Source organism: Streptopelia decaocto (assembly GCF_964273445.1).
Source record: "Streptopelia decaocto genome assembly, chromosome: Z".
Taxonomy (NCBI): Eukaryota; Metazoa; Chordata; class Aves; order Columbiformes; family Columbidae; genus Streptopelia; species Streptopelia decaocto.
Window position 1 is genome coordinate 6,715,323 of NC_138657.1, and position 18,706 is coordinate 6,734,028.

General features: G+C 38.4%; 1 protein-coding gene across 4 annotated transcripts in view; it reads right to left on the bottom strand.

Moving 5' to 3' along the window:
• The window catches only part of XRCC4 (X-ray repair cross complementing 4), a 188,137-nt gene that overhangs the window by 95,241 nt on the left and 74,190 nt on the right, over window positions 1-18,706 (bottom strand). For all 4 annotated transcript variants that reach the window (XM_082074986.1, XM_082074983.1, XM_082074985.1 and 1 more), the window contains exons 4-6: window positions 9,997-10,163; window positions 3,787-3,939; window positions 3,008-3,111 (exon numbers count right to left, since the gene is read on the bottom strand). In XM_082074986.1, the coding sequence (XP_081931112.1) occupies window positions 3,008-3,111; window positions 3,787-3,939; window positions 9,997-10,163 (424 nt within the window). The remainder of the gene's footprint in view (window positions 1-3,007; window positions 3,112-3,786; window positions 3,940-9,996; window positions 10,164-18,706) is intronic.

The following is an 18,706-nucleotide window of genomic DNA, read 5'->3' on the forward strand; positions in this document are numbered from 1 at the left end:
TGGGGAAGACACCGCCAATACTTGGAGGTACCCACCTTTATGTGGCAGAAGGAACCAGACTAAGCAAAGCCTGAGACACTCTTGGTGTTCTCAAGTGAAGAGGAGCTGTCAAAGGACTGGAAATCGTAGCATTACACTGTGCCAGAATGCAGACATTTGTTTGTAGTTGGTGAATCACAAAATGCAAATTGGTTTATACACATTATCTTCAATTTCACACTCCTCAGATACAAGGATTGATAACTTTCCATTTATATTCTTGAGATAGACATTTGAGAATCTGTTTATCCTGTGTTATGTTTATTTCCATGTTCCCATTTCTTCATTAAAACATGGTGCAGCATGATATGGAAGTCAGTGTATTACTTCACTAATTCATCAGCCAGCTGGTAATCTCATCACAGAAGACATGAGTACCTAGTTTTCAATCTCCAGTTTCTGCACCTTTACAGATACTGGAATTAACCATTCTTATTCTTTTTCTTTATATTTTTATTCATTGAGTCCTGTTCCAATATTTGCATCAGATCAACATCAGGTCGATACCCTCTTAACAGAATGAGCCATTTCATTTACTTTATCTTTTGGCAAATACTGGCAGCTTTTTGCAAATCCCCTGGTATGCCCTCAGTGCCCCCAAAATTCTAGGAAAATGTTGGTAGCTAAGAAAAATTTCCAGGCAGCTTTTTAAACTCTGCAGTTCAACATATCCTGACCAGATAACTTTAAAATTTCTATATTTCACAGCTGCTGTTTCACAACCCCCTTAGCTGCTAGAACAGAAGTACATTATGACACAACTACGTTTAGTCTTGCCCTCTAAACACAAACCAAAAGCACTTAGTGAATAAGGCTGCTTTTTCAATTACTACTGACTTTTTTTATCATTGCACAATAACAGCTCCGTATGTTCTCAAGTGACATGAAGACTGGTTTCTGACCTTCTACATCCTGGCATCAGATTCTCTGCCTTGTATATCACATGGCTTTCTTCAGCCACCTCCTGCAGTTCCTACTTTTCATTTATGACAACAAGCATCAGGTTTTTAAATTTTGGACATGCACACATACAAATGGATGCTTAATATGTATATATGTGTCTGTATAGACACCTGCCTTCACTTTCTTTCAAGGCAGTTTCTAAATTACAATCTCTCTTGATTGTGGCTTTCATCTCTATATACTAAAACATTCTCAAAAATCCTTCAGTTCTCATTGATTCCTGCATCCTACACAATGACATTACAAATCCAAAAGGAAAAGAAATGTAATGTGGACTAAGAGATAGGAAAACTACAGATAAACAGAAAAATAACAGATATGTGAATTATCTTTTATGCCTTACAGTCCTTGACACTTGATGTAGCTATGAACTTCATTATCGTCTCAAGCTACTCACCCCTGAATCTGTCTGTTTCACAGAGACACAGTCTGCTTCAGACCTCTTGTTGCATGTGAAAATCCTAGACCACAATAAGATATTCGCTCCTATCTGTGCTTTTCTATTGTCCATGGAATTAGAAAGCTGTGTACACAGGAAGAGTATCAATTGACCTAAGCGATACTCATTGTGCTGGTTCAAGAATGCCATTACCTTGAAAAACTTGAGTGTGTTATCCAAAGGATTAAGTTTATAGTCTTCATATTATTTGCAAATCTTTCAGTTGAAAGATTCTGTAGTAATGAGAAAAATCCTGAGTATTGTATCCCTCAAAGGCAAAAGAAAGCACATTTTTGTTTACAACTCAAATAAAACTACAGCTGCTATTGTTTTCCTATACCATTTATCAATCCAGTCCCTCATGATTGCCTTAGTACAGCAGTGGGGTTTGTTTCAATTTTTAAATACATATGTCTGTTTCAAAACTCTCCCTGACCTAATTAAGTCCCACCGAATCTACAAAAATAATCAACACCTTCCATTTCCCTTGCCTTTTTGCTAAACGTAAACTATTTATCCCCTATATTATCTGAACTGACCAAACAGCACTTGAAGGCAAGGATTTCTGAACTGAAGAACATGGTACAACACAAAATGGTTTCTTTCCATAATTGCAACTTTCTAGACTTGTCTGAAGCTCTGCCTACTTTCTATTATATTAGAAAGTCCTCAACAAACAGGCTCATCTGAGTTACAAAGCTGAACACCACTGGTACTGAGGTCTTGAAGACTTCTGTTTCCCAGCATGCAGAGTAAACAGTTGTAATGAGTTTTCTTGATTACCTTTACCTATGGTGGAAATAGAAAGCTCCCAGTGAGAGAACCCATAGCAAACTTTGCAGACACGAAGGGAAGTGTATAAAAGCTATATAGGCAGTGTCAACGCAGTTTTAAAATGTGGATAACATTTGTCTCGCATATTCCTACTTCTTTGCCAAAATTTCTATAACTTTTAGCTACTTCACAGTTAAATATCTTGTATTGTAGCATGGGTAATTGCTGTATCCCATACACTTTACAAGTCTCTAGCCCTGGAAAACTAAGTCAAATTAAGTTTCACGAGCACACTCATGAGGCCAAAAATTCACTGAGAAATTAAAATTAATTCTGCTATAAATACATTTTTCTTCCATTTATGGACACAGGTCTTTTTATAGCCATTAGATCTCTCCTCTTTTCCCTTTTTAAACACTATTGAAACTGTCAGGAACTAAATTTTACATTCTAGCAATCATTGCATACACATCATGATTCCTAGAATTTAAAATGGAATTGTTGATGGTTCAGATACTGTTAGACTGTCATTAGTTGTGCAAAGTATGTAATTTGTCATTTTGGAAGTAATGACAGTGCCTTCACTTGTGCAACATGCTTTTAAACTTTCTCTCTCTAAATTGAAAATGCCAGTATTATACTCTGCTTCAAGAAAGGTATTTTTTGAGGCTTGCAGGTTGGCTTGTCACAGAGCAATTTGTCAGGTAGTATTTTGTCTTCATTAAGGTTTATTCACAAAAAAGAGATTTGCCTGTCCGTGATATTCCCCAAAGACAATACATTGTGTCTTACCTGACGGTAAAGAGGCCCGTGTTACATTTTCAATTTCCTCATCAGTGCTGCCATCATAGTCATTTTCCGTCCCTGTAGCCATCTCAGTGGTAGCTACACTATCCCTAGAGAAAGAAAAGAAAAATAAATTAAAAATAAAATAAAATAAAAAAGAAAAAAGCACACACATCTTTGCAATCTATTATTCCTGCAAAGAATTTGTAATTATTTCTGCACTTAGAGACAATGCAAGCTGATACAAGTCAACATGAAGTCCCCATGCTGAACAGCTCAGCATATTCATATACAAGCACAGACAATAAAAGGTAAGTTAAGATACAAAAAAGCAGAATAAAAATAGCATAGTGTTGTAGCATTATAAAGATTCATTTTCTCTGGATATTTTTGAAATCCAAAGTACATAAAAACATTTAGATTTCGATGCTTTGTTTCCCAAAGGACAAAAGGAATCAAATAATCCAGGGAGAGTGCATGTGAAAGTACATATGGAAACAGCAGAGGCACATTCTGGTTGAAAAATCAGCTGCAACAGAAAAAAAAAGAGGACAGATTCATTGAATATTTAGTTCTTGGCTACAGCATCCAAACAATATGCTGCTATTTGCAGTGACACGACAAAGAATCCTCTGCTTTTATGATTAACTGTATTGTTTTGGATAACCAAGTACTTATCCAGGAAGAGTTATCATCCACTGTTAGAGCCAAAGAAATGGAATCTAAACTAAACTAAAATATGCATCAAGTATGACACCAAGTAACTCAGGAAAATTAGGAAATACCTTGTACATTTGGCATCTGCTGCAGATTCTTTAGCTTCATTCAACAACTTCTGCAAGCTTCTTATCTTTGCCTTCTTTTCATTCAGCACTAAAATAAACCGGTTATAAAGATCTGCCTCCAGTTCTTCTTTCGCTTCCACACATTTTTCCAGCCTACAATGTAAAATTGCTGTTACACTATTTATTTTTAAAATGCTGTGTTTCCTGGAAAAAACATTCTGTAGCAAGGCCAGCCTTCCTATTACAGGAATATCCACACCAATCCATGAACTAGTCCACCACTGTAGGTCCAAAACAAACCAGAATAAACTTTTTTCTTTCTTTCTTCCCCCCCCCCCCAGAAAATTGCAATGAACTTTACTACCAAAAGGGGAAAGTTTCCAAGGGGAAAATTTTGTCTTCCTGCTTTTCTTTTTGGTCAGTTCCTGCACACATGCGTCCTAGACGACTAAAGTTTAAATAGGCAAGTGCTGTTTAGTTTCAATGGTGAATTCACCGCAGTGCACATAGCATAGCAGGGTACACATAATGAGATTACAAGCAGATATGATTAAGCTTGACAGGTCCCATAACTGGACCACACAGTCTGACTTGGAATGTATTGGAGGAAGGAAAAGGAAGGGAGAGAGAGAAAGAAGGGAGAGAGAAAGAAGGGAGAGGGAGAAAGGGGAGAAAAGGGAGAGAGAAGAAAAGGAGGAAGGGAGGGAACGGAGGGAGGAGAGGGAGGAAAGGGAAGAGTTAAGAAGCAACTCTACTCCACCATGGCCTGAGATGATGAGCAAATACTTCATGCAGGCAAGACACCTCCAGAAATCTTTCCTTGCCAGGACTCTCAGGGCATGTGGGTGACACAGACCTTTGCCGGACCACTTTTACATCAACAGCCTTGCACGTCTGGTTCTGGTTAGCTGGCAAGGTACAGAAACCAGTTCCTGGCAAAGCTCAGCAGGACACGGCAGCAACGCCTGATGGCAACTGTAATCCCTGATAGGTATTCAGACAAATACAATGCTCTTTACTCCAGTGCTGCAGACTCCATTTCAAACCACGCAGACGCAGAGCTGAGGTCTTGGTACACTTCCAGCCAACATTGGGGAGATTTTTTTTCCCCTGAAACAATCACATTTACTTAGTAGAGGGCTAAACACTTATATATAAAAATGTTTTAAATGCTCTTATTTATCATTTCTAAACTAAAATATTATACCATTTTTTAAAGGTTTAATGTGCACCTGTAGGTAGGCTGGTGTCAATACAATCAAGCACAATGGAGATAAACAACAATAGTGATGTATACTGTCTCAAGCAAAGCAAAATGGAATATAAGCAAACATGAGCACAATAAATGAAGTGTCTTGTAGCAAATGAGATCCTATATTTACCTATTGACTTTCATAACTTTTTAGTTCATGGGTTGAGCCACAAACATTTGAAAAGTTGTGTTCATAACAAGCAATTAAATATCCTGATAATATTATTGATCATGGCAACTACAGTACTATAGCAAGTAGTCATAACTTACAAACAACATTGTTTTCAAGAAAGTTCAGGTGGCTTCCTTTGTTATTAAACCCAAATACATAATAGCTTTCTAAAACAGTAATTTATAAGGCAAGACATTTCAACCGACTTCCTATATAAATACTGATTATTTTGTTCATAGTTCAAAACCATATATGATGTAAGAAGGACAATAGAAAATAATCTCATGAAGTATTAAGTCTACTATGCAATGCTTTAGGGATATGCTTGATAGTTGATAAATAATTCATCTAATTTAAATGCAAATAGCAGAACATCATTTCCATATAGATCGCTTCAATAATTCCTAAATGAAAGATCATACGTACTAATCAACTACCAGGAGACTTTCCACCTACAAAAAGAAAGTTAACTGTTTAATGGGCAACAAATTGACAATTCACAAAGAATCATAAACCTTAATACAGGGTCCAGAAGTGCCTTGACCAGCTCATGGAAGGAGGAGGGTAAGGACAAGAATTGCTGCCCACTTATCAAGTAGAATTCAGCCCTTAAAACACGGATTTAAAAAAAAAAAAATAGCTGTTGGGTAAACTGGCATTTACATGCTTGAAACTAAATTTGTCTGTACACATAAAAATAGAAAACAAGGATTTTGTATAAAATATGGTAATTCTGTCTGTATCAAACTCCTCTTTCCCACACAGAAAACAATACTAACTAAACAAAGTGCTTACTACTGTGCTTTTATTTTGTCAATGGACTGGTTAGTGTCAGAGCAGCTGAGGCTGGTTTAGTTACAGTGAGACATTTCACTGATTTGGCCAAAGAGGTGTCATATAAGACATCCACTGATGAAAATCCATATAACTCCAACCTCTTAATGAAGTAAAGCTGATGCTGCCTGGACCTTAAGAAGCACAGTACAGGAGCCTATTGCAATACTAGCCAATTTCTTCAGCCCCTGGGGCAAAATATTAGCATATTGAAATATACATACTGACTATATGCATAGATTAGAATATTAACTGTTCCCTGTAGGCAAAATCAATTATTAGTATGCCATCAGTTAATCGTATATGATTGCTTTCATTTACATGAACACCTTTTTTGATTTTTGTCCTGTTGTTTAAAGTAATCCATATATAAATACGTTCTCCAGACATGACATTAATTTCACATAACATTCAATTAGTGTAAAACAGTATTACACTAATGTTATATTTGCAAGTTAAAAAATGGAAGAGTAAAAAGCCCGAGTCCTTGGCTGCTTGGGAACAGGGATGCATTAATTATGCAGAATGTATGTGTGTGGGGGGTGGCTCTGGCTGAAGCTCTGCAGAGCCTTTAGGATTCACTCAGCCATGCATCACCTGAATTACGTGACCACTACGGAAAGCTGGCTCCAATACCTCGTCAGTCGCAAACACAACCTTTCACTGCAATCCATCACATGCTTGTGATTTGTCTCAGTAGAACACCATCTCCCCAGGCCAAATAAAGCAGCAAGCTCTTCTCATATACAACTTTCAAGTACAATGAAAATAAATGGAAGTTAACGGCTAGAGTGCTGTGTGTCTTATTTGCATGAGCTTTCCAGTTTCTATACTCTTAGATCTCTCTGTTATCTAAGTGCAATGCTTTTAATGTGCCAGACATGCCCAAACTGAGGGCCATCCATAGCTTGCACGGCCTACAGAAAGCAGCTACTATTAGGAATGGTTATGATTAGTAACTGAGAAAATAAGGTAACTGTCCAGTTCTTAAGTGCTGCCCAAACGTAGAGCAATCGCACATGCTCACAGAGGTTAACGTGAACTGTGGAACTGAATGGCATTTATATGTTTTCCATGTCCCAGTACTATAAAGAAAAAATTCAACTTCTCTGCTGTTTATTCTTGTTCTCAGTGCTCTGAGATAATTACTGGCCTTGCAGCAAGGATCTATTATATTTCAGATTCACCCTTCCCCCAACATTGGCAATGGTATTGAATCTTGATGAGCTAATGCTGAAGAAACAGTTTCAAGCACCAAACTACCTAGCCTGCATTTTTATAAGCTGTTTGTGGTTTAAATATCCTGTCACTACAGGATATTGACCACAACATAAATTAGCTGTTATTTTGATTTTGGTGTTTCTACACGGATTTTAGATGTTTGATACAAAATACATGCCACACCCAAATCACAAATTTAACTTGTTTTTTATTGGCCAAGGATTTTTTTTGCTACAGATTATTACTTTGCACTTACCACCTTAAATGAAAACAAGAGCTATTCCTGCTTTGCTATTTTAACTCATCCATCCCTGAAGTGTGCACACACACACACTCCCAGGCAGGCAGCCACTTGCAGCATTTTCAGAATAATGTCTTTGAAAATTTCTGTAGCCTCTCTATTTGGATCTTGCCAGAGAGCGTCTTAGTAATTTCTATTTTATGTTTTTAGATCAAGTGCTGAAGAGTACAGCTAGCCAATATCTCTCATGCTGATGTCAGCTACACATGGGTCAATTCCTAAAAGCAGGGAAACATTCAGCCAGGTAAAATCCTACACTTAAGTCATCACAATAAGCAAGAAGATGGAAATAAAGGGAGTTATAGGTTCTAGCAGAAACACTCTCAACACCTCACAGGCCACACAGTTTGGAGTATAGTACGTAAGTAATTTGGCAATTTGACGATGCAGGGGATTTCTCTTAAACGGGATTTTTGCCCTGCTCCTGCCTTTTGCCTTTATGTGAAGATGAACTGCAGAGGGAAGTGGCAGGAGATGCCCCTGTCCCCAGCACGGGGCTGTCACCACGCTGGCTGCTCACAGCTGAGAGGACACCCATGTACATCGAGGCCGCCAGCAGCAGGAGAGCTGGGATTCAAGCCAAGGGATGGCTCACGAGGCCGATTTAGCCTCCTGAAGGAAACTTGTCATTTTACAGACTAAATGGAAAGCAGAATGAGCTTACAACCTCAAGAGAGCTACAGGGCAAAGCTGCTGAGCTGAGCTCACAAAACCTTCATGATCGTCAAGAAAATTTAAGTAGGGAAACAAAAAGGGTATGATTGAATTATTCCATCCTGTGCCCTATGCTTAAACTGAACAAAATCAGCTCTTGGAAGTCTATGTGCTGTTTTTTAATTCTAACCAGGTCCTGAAAAGGTAGAGTTTTAAGCAAGGGGAACTACAGGGACTGAAACTCTGGACCTGATGCTCCTTAGCTTCAGGTGAAGAGGGAGCACAATTCTCCACATCATGTCCTGTATATTTGATGTTTCACCACTCAGTGTGAGTGATACAGAATGTGAAGTAGTCCCAAATCCTGCCTACTGAACAAAGACAGGCAAAGCTTTTGTTCAGCTCCAGGAAACTCACAACAAACTAGGCCCAGCACTTGGAGCCGAAATGGCAAAGAGAAACAGCAAGGCAGACTGGGCTACAGCAAAAAAAATTAAAACAAAACAATGACAAAAACATGAAAAATCAACACTGTTTGGATGAAAATTATTTTTATTCTCCTTTAAGCATTTATTTTGAAAAATCATGTTTCAGCTGTTCAAAAATATAAACATACAAAAGAAAAACAGCAGCTTTCCAAGCTTGAATACACTGCTTCTGAGAGCAGAGGCTGTCAAGGCAACTGTGACTTTTTTCTTTGGGGTTCCTCTTTAAAAGTGCCACACCACCATGGAAATTGATACAAGCACTAATGCCTATTACACATCAGCGTGTAATGCAGTACAGCATACTGGTTATACAATACGCTATTGTTCAATAAACTGCTCAGCAGTAAAACACTACTTAGGAAGGCCATAAGCTTGTCAAGGAGATTGTCAGGAGAAACTGTTACTCATTCTAATGAGAGGGAAACTGAAACAAACTCCTCCCAAAAGTTAGCTCTCTTTTTCAAGGTAAATTAACGCCAATTAGCTACATTCTTTCATAAAACTTCCTAAGTGTGATTTTTCAGGTAAAGTTATAGAAAAAAAGATAAATCTCTGACTTATATGTTCTAGGTGTTTTATGCTAACTGACACAAGCACAGATAAGTTCCCTACACAGTGCAGTATCAGACAATTTGGATTATAAATTCAATGGCAATTATAAAAATATCTTGCAAAATAATGGTACTTTTTCCCATAACAACACACTCATCTTCCAATTCTGGTTGTTTTGACAAACCAATGAGATTAAAGCAATTGCAACTTATTTCTCACTCAAAAAATGTAAATAATGTAAATTGCTAGTCCTAAGAATTACAGAAAATAATCATAGAATTGTTTGGGTTGGAAAAGACCTTTAAGATTATCGAGTCTAACTGCTAACCCAACACTGTCAAGTCACCCACTAAACCATGTCCCTAAGAACCTCACCTACAAGTCTGTTAAACCCCTCCAGGGAAGGTGACTCCACCATTTCCCTGCGCAAATGGAAAGGAAAAGGCTTCCTGAAGAAACTGGAGAGGATTCCACAGAAAACAGGTAATATTTTTTCCTACTTTATAAAGCTAAAACCAGTTTTAATTGCAAAGTTTGTAATACCAGTTGCATCTTTCACACAGGAACGAGATCTAGAACTACATGAGCTATAGATAACTGGAGGCAAAACTTTGTCCAGAGAAGAAAAATTTGTCTGTTCCTTTCTGTATACGACTTCAGAAGTCATCAGTAAAGCCTGTGCTGACAGCATAAGTAATTGTGATCTCCTCAAGACTTGACTCACTTTTAAACTTACCGCTTCTCCACATCACTCCAGTCGCTGAAAAGCCTTTCGTTTTCTTTTTGCAGATGCTCATTTCTCGCCCGCAGCCTTCCCAGGCAGTCCAGGCAGTAGCCGATCAGCTCCTTAACCACCTCTGCTGGACTTGAAACCTTCTGCAGCTTCAGAGATCCAAGCCTAAACTAGGACACAAGGAAAGGACGAGTTACTTCATCTCTACTAGAAACATCACAAAACATCACTTCAGCAAACTTGAATACATACTTAATAAATACTTTACAGTCTTCTAGTTCAAACTGATAGAAAAAGTTCGTCACAAGAATTGTGGAATATGTTTGAGCAGTTGTTTTAGCTGATGAGAGGAAGCTCTAATAGGAAGGAAGGAAGAAAGGAATGAAGAAAGGCTGAGGGAGCTGGGTCTCTTTAGTTTGGAGAAGGGGAGACTGAGGTGACCTTATTAATGTTTATAAATATATAAAGGGTGAGTGTCATGAGGATGGAGCCAGGCTCTTCTCGGTGGCAAACAATGATAGGACAAGGGGTAATGGGATCAAGCTGGAACACAAGAGGTTCCACTGAAATATGAGAAGAAACTTCTCCTCAGTGAGGGTGACAGACACTGGAACAGGCTGCCCAGGGGGGTTGTGGAGTCTCCTTCTCTGGAGACATTCAAAACCCGCCTGGACATGTTCCTGTGCGACCTCACCTAGGTGTTCCTGCTCCAGCAGGGGGATTGGACTAGATGATCTTTTGAGCTCCCTTCCAACCCCAAACATACTGTGACACTGTGAATTCAAAAGCACTTTAAGCATCTTCTTAATTGTAAACAAAGTTACTGGATCTATTGCTTTCAATCAACAGCTTTGGTGTTTTCCTAGGTAGAACACAGGTTAGCTGGAGCATTGGAGTACATAGACAGTGTACCTGTTGCATGCAATCAGGAGGTAATCAATAGAGTGAACATCTACTGCGAGTCTTTCCAATGCCAGTGTAGCCAGAAAATAAGTAGGGCTAACTCACCATGTATAGTGTACATAGATTTGAGGATCAATTTGCTGGTTTTTTGCCCTGTTCTGTAGTTGAAGGATGTCCATTTGACACCTGTCCTTATTCTGTTCTGCAGTATCACCACGCCTGCTTTTTGATAGTCCTACAGTGAATCACATGCCAAAATATGCAAACAAATAGAAGAAATGCAAACCAAAAAGCCCTGCTGCAAACTCTGGGAGTTTCAGGTTTGAACATCTGTAATGGAGTGGTTTATGTCCTCTTGTACAGATCAGAGGAGTCAGTAGTACAAAGGTGTAACCCCACGTTTTATATAAAAAGCATTTTTGATGTAATGCAGAACCACAGGAACAGAAAACCTTATGGTACCGCTAATATTTTCTTCCCATCTGCCCCATTAACTAGTTGATGTAACTTGCTGCCTAGTCTGGTACCTACAGCAGCAATATAACCCCATAAACATTACTGATAAAACAAATCAACGTTAATTACCTTTGATTTAAAGTAGCACTACAAACGCCTCTCTATAATGGTTACATGTTCCTGATGGATAAAAACTAATCTGCAACTAGTTTCCCCCTTCAGGGCTCAGACAGCAAGTTCTTAAAAATAAAAGGAGTCCTTCAATCAAATAGGTAGCCTCAATAATTCAATGAGACTGAAGGACAGGATCTATAATGAATAGTTGCATTTCTTCACCAATAGGGAAGTTATACAGGATATACAAGAGGTCTGAAAAGATTTGTTCTGCCTCGTTTGGCAGAAACAGAAAACTGTTGTTTCTATTATGTTAAAGGAGGAATAGTTCAAGCCATATGCACAAAACAGTATCAGCTTAGCTATAAATATGCAAAGTTAGGTGAAGATATAAGGATATAAAAAAAAAGTTCAATGTCAGAGTTTGAGGCAACTGAAGAAGGAAGACACTGAAGAAGGAAGATACTAAGGTTGCTTGAACAGGGTTGCACACGTTATCTTAGGAGATGAAAACGTGAAGTGTAGGACCTGATTTTGGGGCTCTGTAGTGGGTAAATGACGGGGAATCTGAACTACCTTAAGATACACTGCCACAGCCAACAGAGCCTACAGAAGCCATAGGGGCTTTTCTGACACTGCTCCACCTCCAGCAGCAACACCATTTGCCCAGCTTAACAAAAAACTAGTTGAGGGAACTGACCCAGAGAAAAGCAGAGAGGGTGGGATGACACAACCCAGACTTTGGTCAGCTTTAACTACAACAGAATCAGACCTTTCAGGTTACAGGCATCAAAATGACTCGACTTTGACTGGCAATGCCTGCAGAAACATTGAGCTGGTGAAAGGTACATGGAAGGAAAAGGGGTATTCTCTCACATTTTGTAATTAAAAGGACTAAAATAACTGTTGTGGTATTTCCTGATGAATAGAACTATTACTCATGTTTTCAACTTTCATACATGGCAATAACATCTTAAAAATAATATAAATGTTAGTGGTACATGCCAGGGAAGAGTTCAGTCTGCCTTGTGGCACTTCACCTATTAAAATTAGAAATGGCATTTCATTAATTTTTTCTCCTCACTTTCGTTTACTTTACTTGGGAGGACAAGATAAACAACGAAATAAAAGATATCAAAAAAAAAAAAGTGTAGCATTTGTTAACACCTTTTCAAAAGCTAATTTTACAACTACTATACGTAAAGGTTTGACGAAAAAGGCCTTGTAAGAATTGCTCACATAGATTTTCAAGGCGTTGTTTGAAACAAATAACACTCCTTCAACTTAGATATTTTATCTGTGGAGGTCTCTGCAACAACACATGAAACCATCTTGAGCTTTCCAGCAAGGTTAATTGATCAGAAAACGTGTCAAACCCAGAGTTTTATTTCAAATTAGCCACTGATCTTTCCTCCAAATTTACATGTACTGTCTCTAATGTATTGTTTTCCTTCAGCTTATATACATCTGATGGCTATGGAGGAAAAGATGCATCTATTTTATTTTTGGAAATTAGATTACATTATCAGTAACCCACAGAGTGACGTGTATTCCCTGGATATCACACTTGCTGTTTGACAGCATTAACAAAGATGGGCAATTGCGTAAAGGAAACTGTTTTTCATCACTTGCAAGCCATCACCGCACTAAATGGATAAAGAATTCATGACACACTTTAATACTAGTTGCAGAGATAAAGAAGCACAGTAGCACAGATAAAAAGCAACACAATCTTCAACTTATACTGTGGAGGAAATAGCAAGAAGAGTACATCTTTTTGTCTTATGTTTTTGATATAACTAGCTGAGATATGGTATAGTCAAATATGTTCCAACAGGACAAATACACATTGACCAAATCACAGTTTACACAGCACAAGAGTGTAAAATATGAATACTCCCAACACAGATTAAAGCGATAACAATAGTTTTCAGCTGAAAATCTGGTTCCACTCGCAGTCAAAATAATGCCAAACACACAGTAGACATTTCAAAAGCAACTGTAATTATAAACAAACACCAGTTCGGCCTCTTTCTTAAACATTTTACATAAACCAATAGTACTAGCGCAACGTGGAGTTTTGAAACTGCAAAACACATCCCCAGCTTCATGGACCTCTGCCATGAAAGGACTTCTGAAAATCTATAAGGAAAAAAAACGATGTCCTTGTTCTTACAAAAGCTGATACGTTGAAATAAATCAAACCAGGCTTCCGGACATGCTACGTTTTTTGATGAATTCTTAAAACGGAGAGGGGGAAGGTCACGCTGCAAAGAGCAGAGCGAGACATGCACAACGGCCTGCGGAGACGTGAGATGATGGACGGATCTGCCGCGCTGCTACAGGCGCTCAGAGAATTTGGTTTGCCATCTTTTTAGGTGTCCATTTCAAAGGCCAGCACAGTCTTTAATTTAGTCTTTAATTCAGTCTTTTATATAAAGCAATTGACTGCTGCACATTTTCTTACATTAAGCTTCACTGTGCTGCTTTCTGTGTCTTACATGTTGTGACCTGTGGACCAGTTTGGTAGGTCCACCAAAAGTAGGCAAAGCAAGCCCATCACCAGGAGGCTTAAATTTATTAGGCAGGCACTTACATATTGACGACAAAAAAAATCTTAAAGGTTCTATAAAACAAATATTCTTCTGTATCGTCCCCACTCCCTTCCCTCAGTCATCTAATCTTAATTTAGGACAGCTGTAGGAGCTGATTATCCTGGCTACATTATTGCAGCCACCTCCAGCACCTCAGTGCAGAGAAACACCAGACATTTAGATACAGCCCTAATTAACTAAAAGTAATGTGATATTGGATATGCAGTTTTGTTTTGCTTCCTTCATACAAAATGTAACGCAAAGCACACCAAAAACCCTTCCTAGGCTGTTTCTTCAAACATGAAATTGTTTGTGACACTGCGCTATTACGCCGCCTATTTAACAAACAGAAATGCTAGAACTAACAATAGTAACACTGTTATCTGAGCAAATTACAGCAGATTGGCATTCGCCCCTGTAAAAAGCCTGATAAGGCATAAGGGCGGCCAGAGCTGTCTCATTTCAAAGCATTGAGGCAAAGCATGAGCCATTTGTGAAACAACATAAGGAAAATGAAGTTTCAGGGCAGTTTTAATCTGGAGTCCTGCTGGAATCCCGAACCGGAAAGCGAACTGACTCTGGAGCAGATGTACAATACGTCAGAATTTTAGATCCAAGGATTCTGAATTTTGGACAGAAATGTAAATTGTAGCACTGATTAGGACACAATTTATTAAAATGGAATGGGGGGGGGGAATCATAAAAAAGGAGACATTAGTTTTTCCACATATTGGTTACTTGCAGCTAAACCAAGAAACAGTACAGTTATTCATCCTTCATCACCAAAACCACAATAGTCCAACTGGAAACAATCCTAGGAAGATTCAGCAGAAATGGTTAAAGATCAGAGTACTATAAGAACCAATTAACTGGGTCAGATAACATGGTAAATAGACGTTGCTTACTGTGTGAGTAAAGCTCAGCTTTAACTAAGCTAATTTTACATAAAGCATGTCTACGATTTGGATCACATTTCCAATTTTGTTGTAATTTTGTAAACTCCTGTACATTGCTGCTCTCTAGATCTATTTATATTTCTTGCCATTCTTCCAGCTGCGAGCTTCATATCACTTGCAGATGTAATTAATGTGCTTTCTACTTCTCCTCTCAGATCATTCAAGAAAATGTTACGTAAAACAGTGAAGTCCTAAATGCTTCATTTATACAGAAAATGAGCATTTCTGCTAGAGGTCCCAGTGGACAACAGAATGGCTATGGCTGATGCACTGCTCTCCTTCAATATCTGTTTTATTGTTTGCTGGGAATTTTTCGTAATTGTTGTTTTTTAAAGACACATGAAGACAAATACAGAATCATTTAAAAAGCTGTGCTCCCTTAATCAGAAATCACACTCAGCACTCATCCATTAGACCACTATTTTAAGTTTAGAAATAAAAACAAAAATTAGAAGCTTATGACAAAGCTGTCATTTTCTCATCACCTCTCACCCTGCACGCTGTTTGTCTTCTACAGATGAAGAAAGAAGTGATCTCAACCATAATACAGAAAACATTTTGGCAATAAACTGAAAAGCTTCTCAAGTAATTTTTCTTCTGGTTACTCATGTTTACAGGAAGGTGCTTCACTTAGGAAAAAAGTCATTAAAATGTGAGCCAACACATTTTTTAATGGAAAATTCGAAGTTTAAATGAAAATTACTTTACTCTATAGAGATGGTGGATTTTAATTTTGCATTTAAATATATATATATATATATATATATGCACCATATAATCTCTGCATGACTAAATTCCATGAGATATTAGAGTTATATCTAAGTCAATGGGTATCAAAGGTCATGTGCTCAAAGGAAAAGCCTTTCACACAGCAGTGCCTGCAAGCTCCCTCTTCTGAGGCAGCATCTGAAGCTACATACTGACAGTGAACTAATTTCAAATAAAAGTTTCTCATTGTGACATACTAGCCTATAAGAAAAAAAGATTCACGCTGGAAACCCTCATTGTATCTGCATTGCTGGCCATGTTTTCTCTCTGTAGTTCTTAAGTATCCTAATGATTCTTTCTAATAGTATTTATTAACCAAAATATATTTAGGGAATTACACACTTCCACAAACTAGAGAAAATACTTAAAGACATAGACTTTACACCTTCTTGTTCTGATAGGCTACAGCAGCTATATAGTGGCTATCTCTCTCCTATTTACTTCATATGCTTAAATTCTAGTGAGTAGTATTTTGTTATTTCATTCTCTGTTTTGAAAATTATTTAGCAAGCAATTTTAACAGAGACTGCATGTACAGATAACTAGGTCTGATTTTGAAATTAAAGTATTCCTAGCGTGTGAACTAACTGATGGAGTTTTAATTGCATTAGTCAAACTATAGCCTGTAACAGAATCATCTCTGAATCACCTCACTCATCTTCCACTTTTCCTACACCTTCAGAGTAGGATTCAAGAGCATCGTGTGTTCTAACAATGTTATTTCAAACTGTGTTAACAATCAGCTGGGTTAGCACAGTTAACAACATCTACGTCCTTGCAGACAGATGCTGCCTCCTGCAAGGTATTGTCTAAACAAATGTCCTTTCACCAGGGAAATATTAATGAAGAATTTGAGGGGGGAAAAGAATTCCACGGCAGCCCACCAGCACCGCGCAGCTGTGTAGTCCCTCTCCGTCTTTATCGAGACCTGCAGTCTGTAACAGCAGATGTGACCCCTGCGTTGAAGCAGGAAAGCCCTGCAGACCCATATAACAACAGATCTTTTTGTCGTTGTCCCGTCCCAAGCATCTCTCAATGCCCCTCCTATGCTGGGAGGGAGATTTCTGCGATAGAGCTCAGTCTTAACAGAGCCTGGGTCTTTCCGTGATACTCATTAGTGCCAGTTCAACTGGGTCTTTGGGAGCTAGCAGGGAATAGAGGAGCAATCAGGGTGTTTTTTATTAATAAAGATCCCACAGTCTGAAACCGTATGTTTTTAATATTCAAAAAGCCATCTTAATAAATCTCAGGAAACAGACCAAAACTAATGCTTTACTCATTTATTTTTCAACACTTGCACAGATTTATACCTAGAAAATTTTGCTAGGACAAGATATTAAAAGTTATCAGCTAAACTATCCTGAAGTCACCTACTGATGACCTTGCCTATGACTGGTAATGAAAGTAAATTCTTTACTACAGAGTTAGAGGTTACCCATAACATAAGGAAAGCACCGAGTGTTACATAATTCAGAAGTAAGATGTCTCTTACACACTTGCATTACAACAGGCAGTGTAAGATACAGCTACTGCCTTTTCTCAGCTGAGAGCTGGAATTCTTGCAAGACAGAGAGGCTGTGATTTCCAGAATCAGCCTTGCTACTGCCAGTTAAACATCGGCAACTTCTTTTACTCCATATCCACACAGACTCTGAACCAAGATAGAATCAATACTTTGATAAAAGTAAGCTTTCACTATGAAAATATCTATTAATTTAAAGGAAGAGAATGTTAACAAAAATTCATGTACAGGGTTAAAGAATATGACCTACAAATGAATGATGCTGACACTTAGTTGCCTATACAAAGAAAGTACTGTTACAAGCTTGAATCTGGAAAGCATTATACCATTTTTATTTCTTAAGTCAATCAGTGAGTGGTCTTGATTTTTTAAAGCTGTGCCACTATTATCTCCAGGGAAATCATTCAACAGTAACCATGACATCCCTGGGTGTGGTAATAAAATGAGTACACTAGGCTTGCACAATACAGTGATGACAATGTGAAAGCAGAAGTTGCTTTTGTAACAGCAAACTCTAGGAAGCTAGAAAAATTACAAAGCACCATGGAAGCCAAGAAATCCTGCTGGTTACATCAGTCAGTACAAAAATATGATCAGTAGTTATAAAAATCAAGTTTAAGATAAAAATCCTGCCTTTCTCCACTCTTGCCTTTCCCTCCTGAAATGTTATTTATAAGAAAAGTATTACCTCATCTTCAAAAAAAAACTATCTTCCTTCTTGAGGAAGGCATTACATCTATTCTAGAGCAGAACAGCTGACATAAGTGATTGCTTTTTCTCAGGTTTTTACTACACACTGTGGAAACCTTCCACATAAATTGCTGTCAAGTTAGCTGCACATCAACTGATGAAATTCCATCTGGTTTGAGTATTTTGTATGGCAGGGCTTGCCAAATATTTTGGAGAGTGCCTGGCTGCTTCTCACACCCTCAAACCCACACATTCATGGCACCATGGCCCCCCTACAACAGCAGTGCAAGGAGGCTACTTCTGTACACTGAACTAAGCAGAAATTGGGAACACCGACAGGTACTAGAATTCACTAGTATTATATACGTCTGTAGCACCAGAATGGCCCCAAAGTGTCCTTGTCCCGTGCCAGCAACCACCTCACCAAACACTCTGCAGGCACATGGCAGGAGTTGGAGCATCCCAGGGAGCACTGCCAAGAGGCACTTTGCATGCAGCCATCCTCTTCTGGAGGCTGAGGGAGTTTAACAGCATGGACATCCATGGTTCCCTGCCAGTTGGCCCCTGTGCCTGGGAACATTCCCAGGAAATTTTAATTTACTGGTGCAGAGGCAACCACAGTAGTCCCTGGATTGGTGAGTCTTCTATCAGGTTTGCAGCAGAAGCGACTGTATTTTAATAGATTAAGAAGGACCAAGGCACTCTGCAGA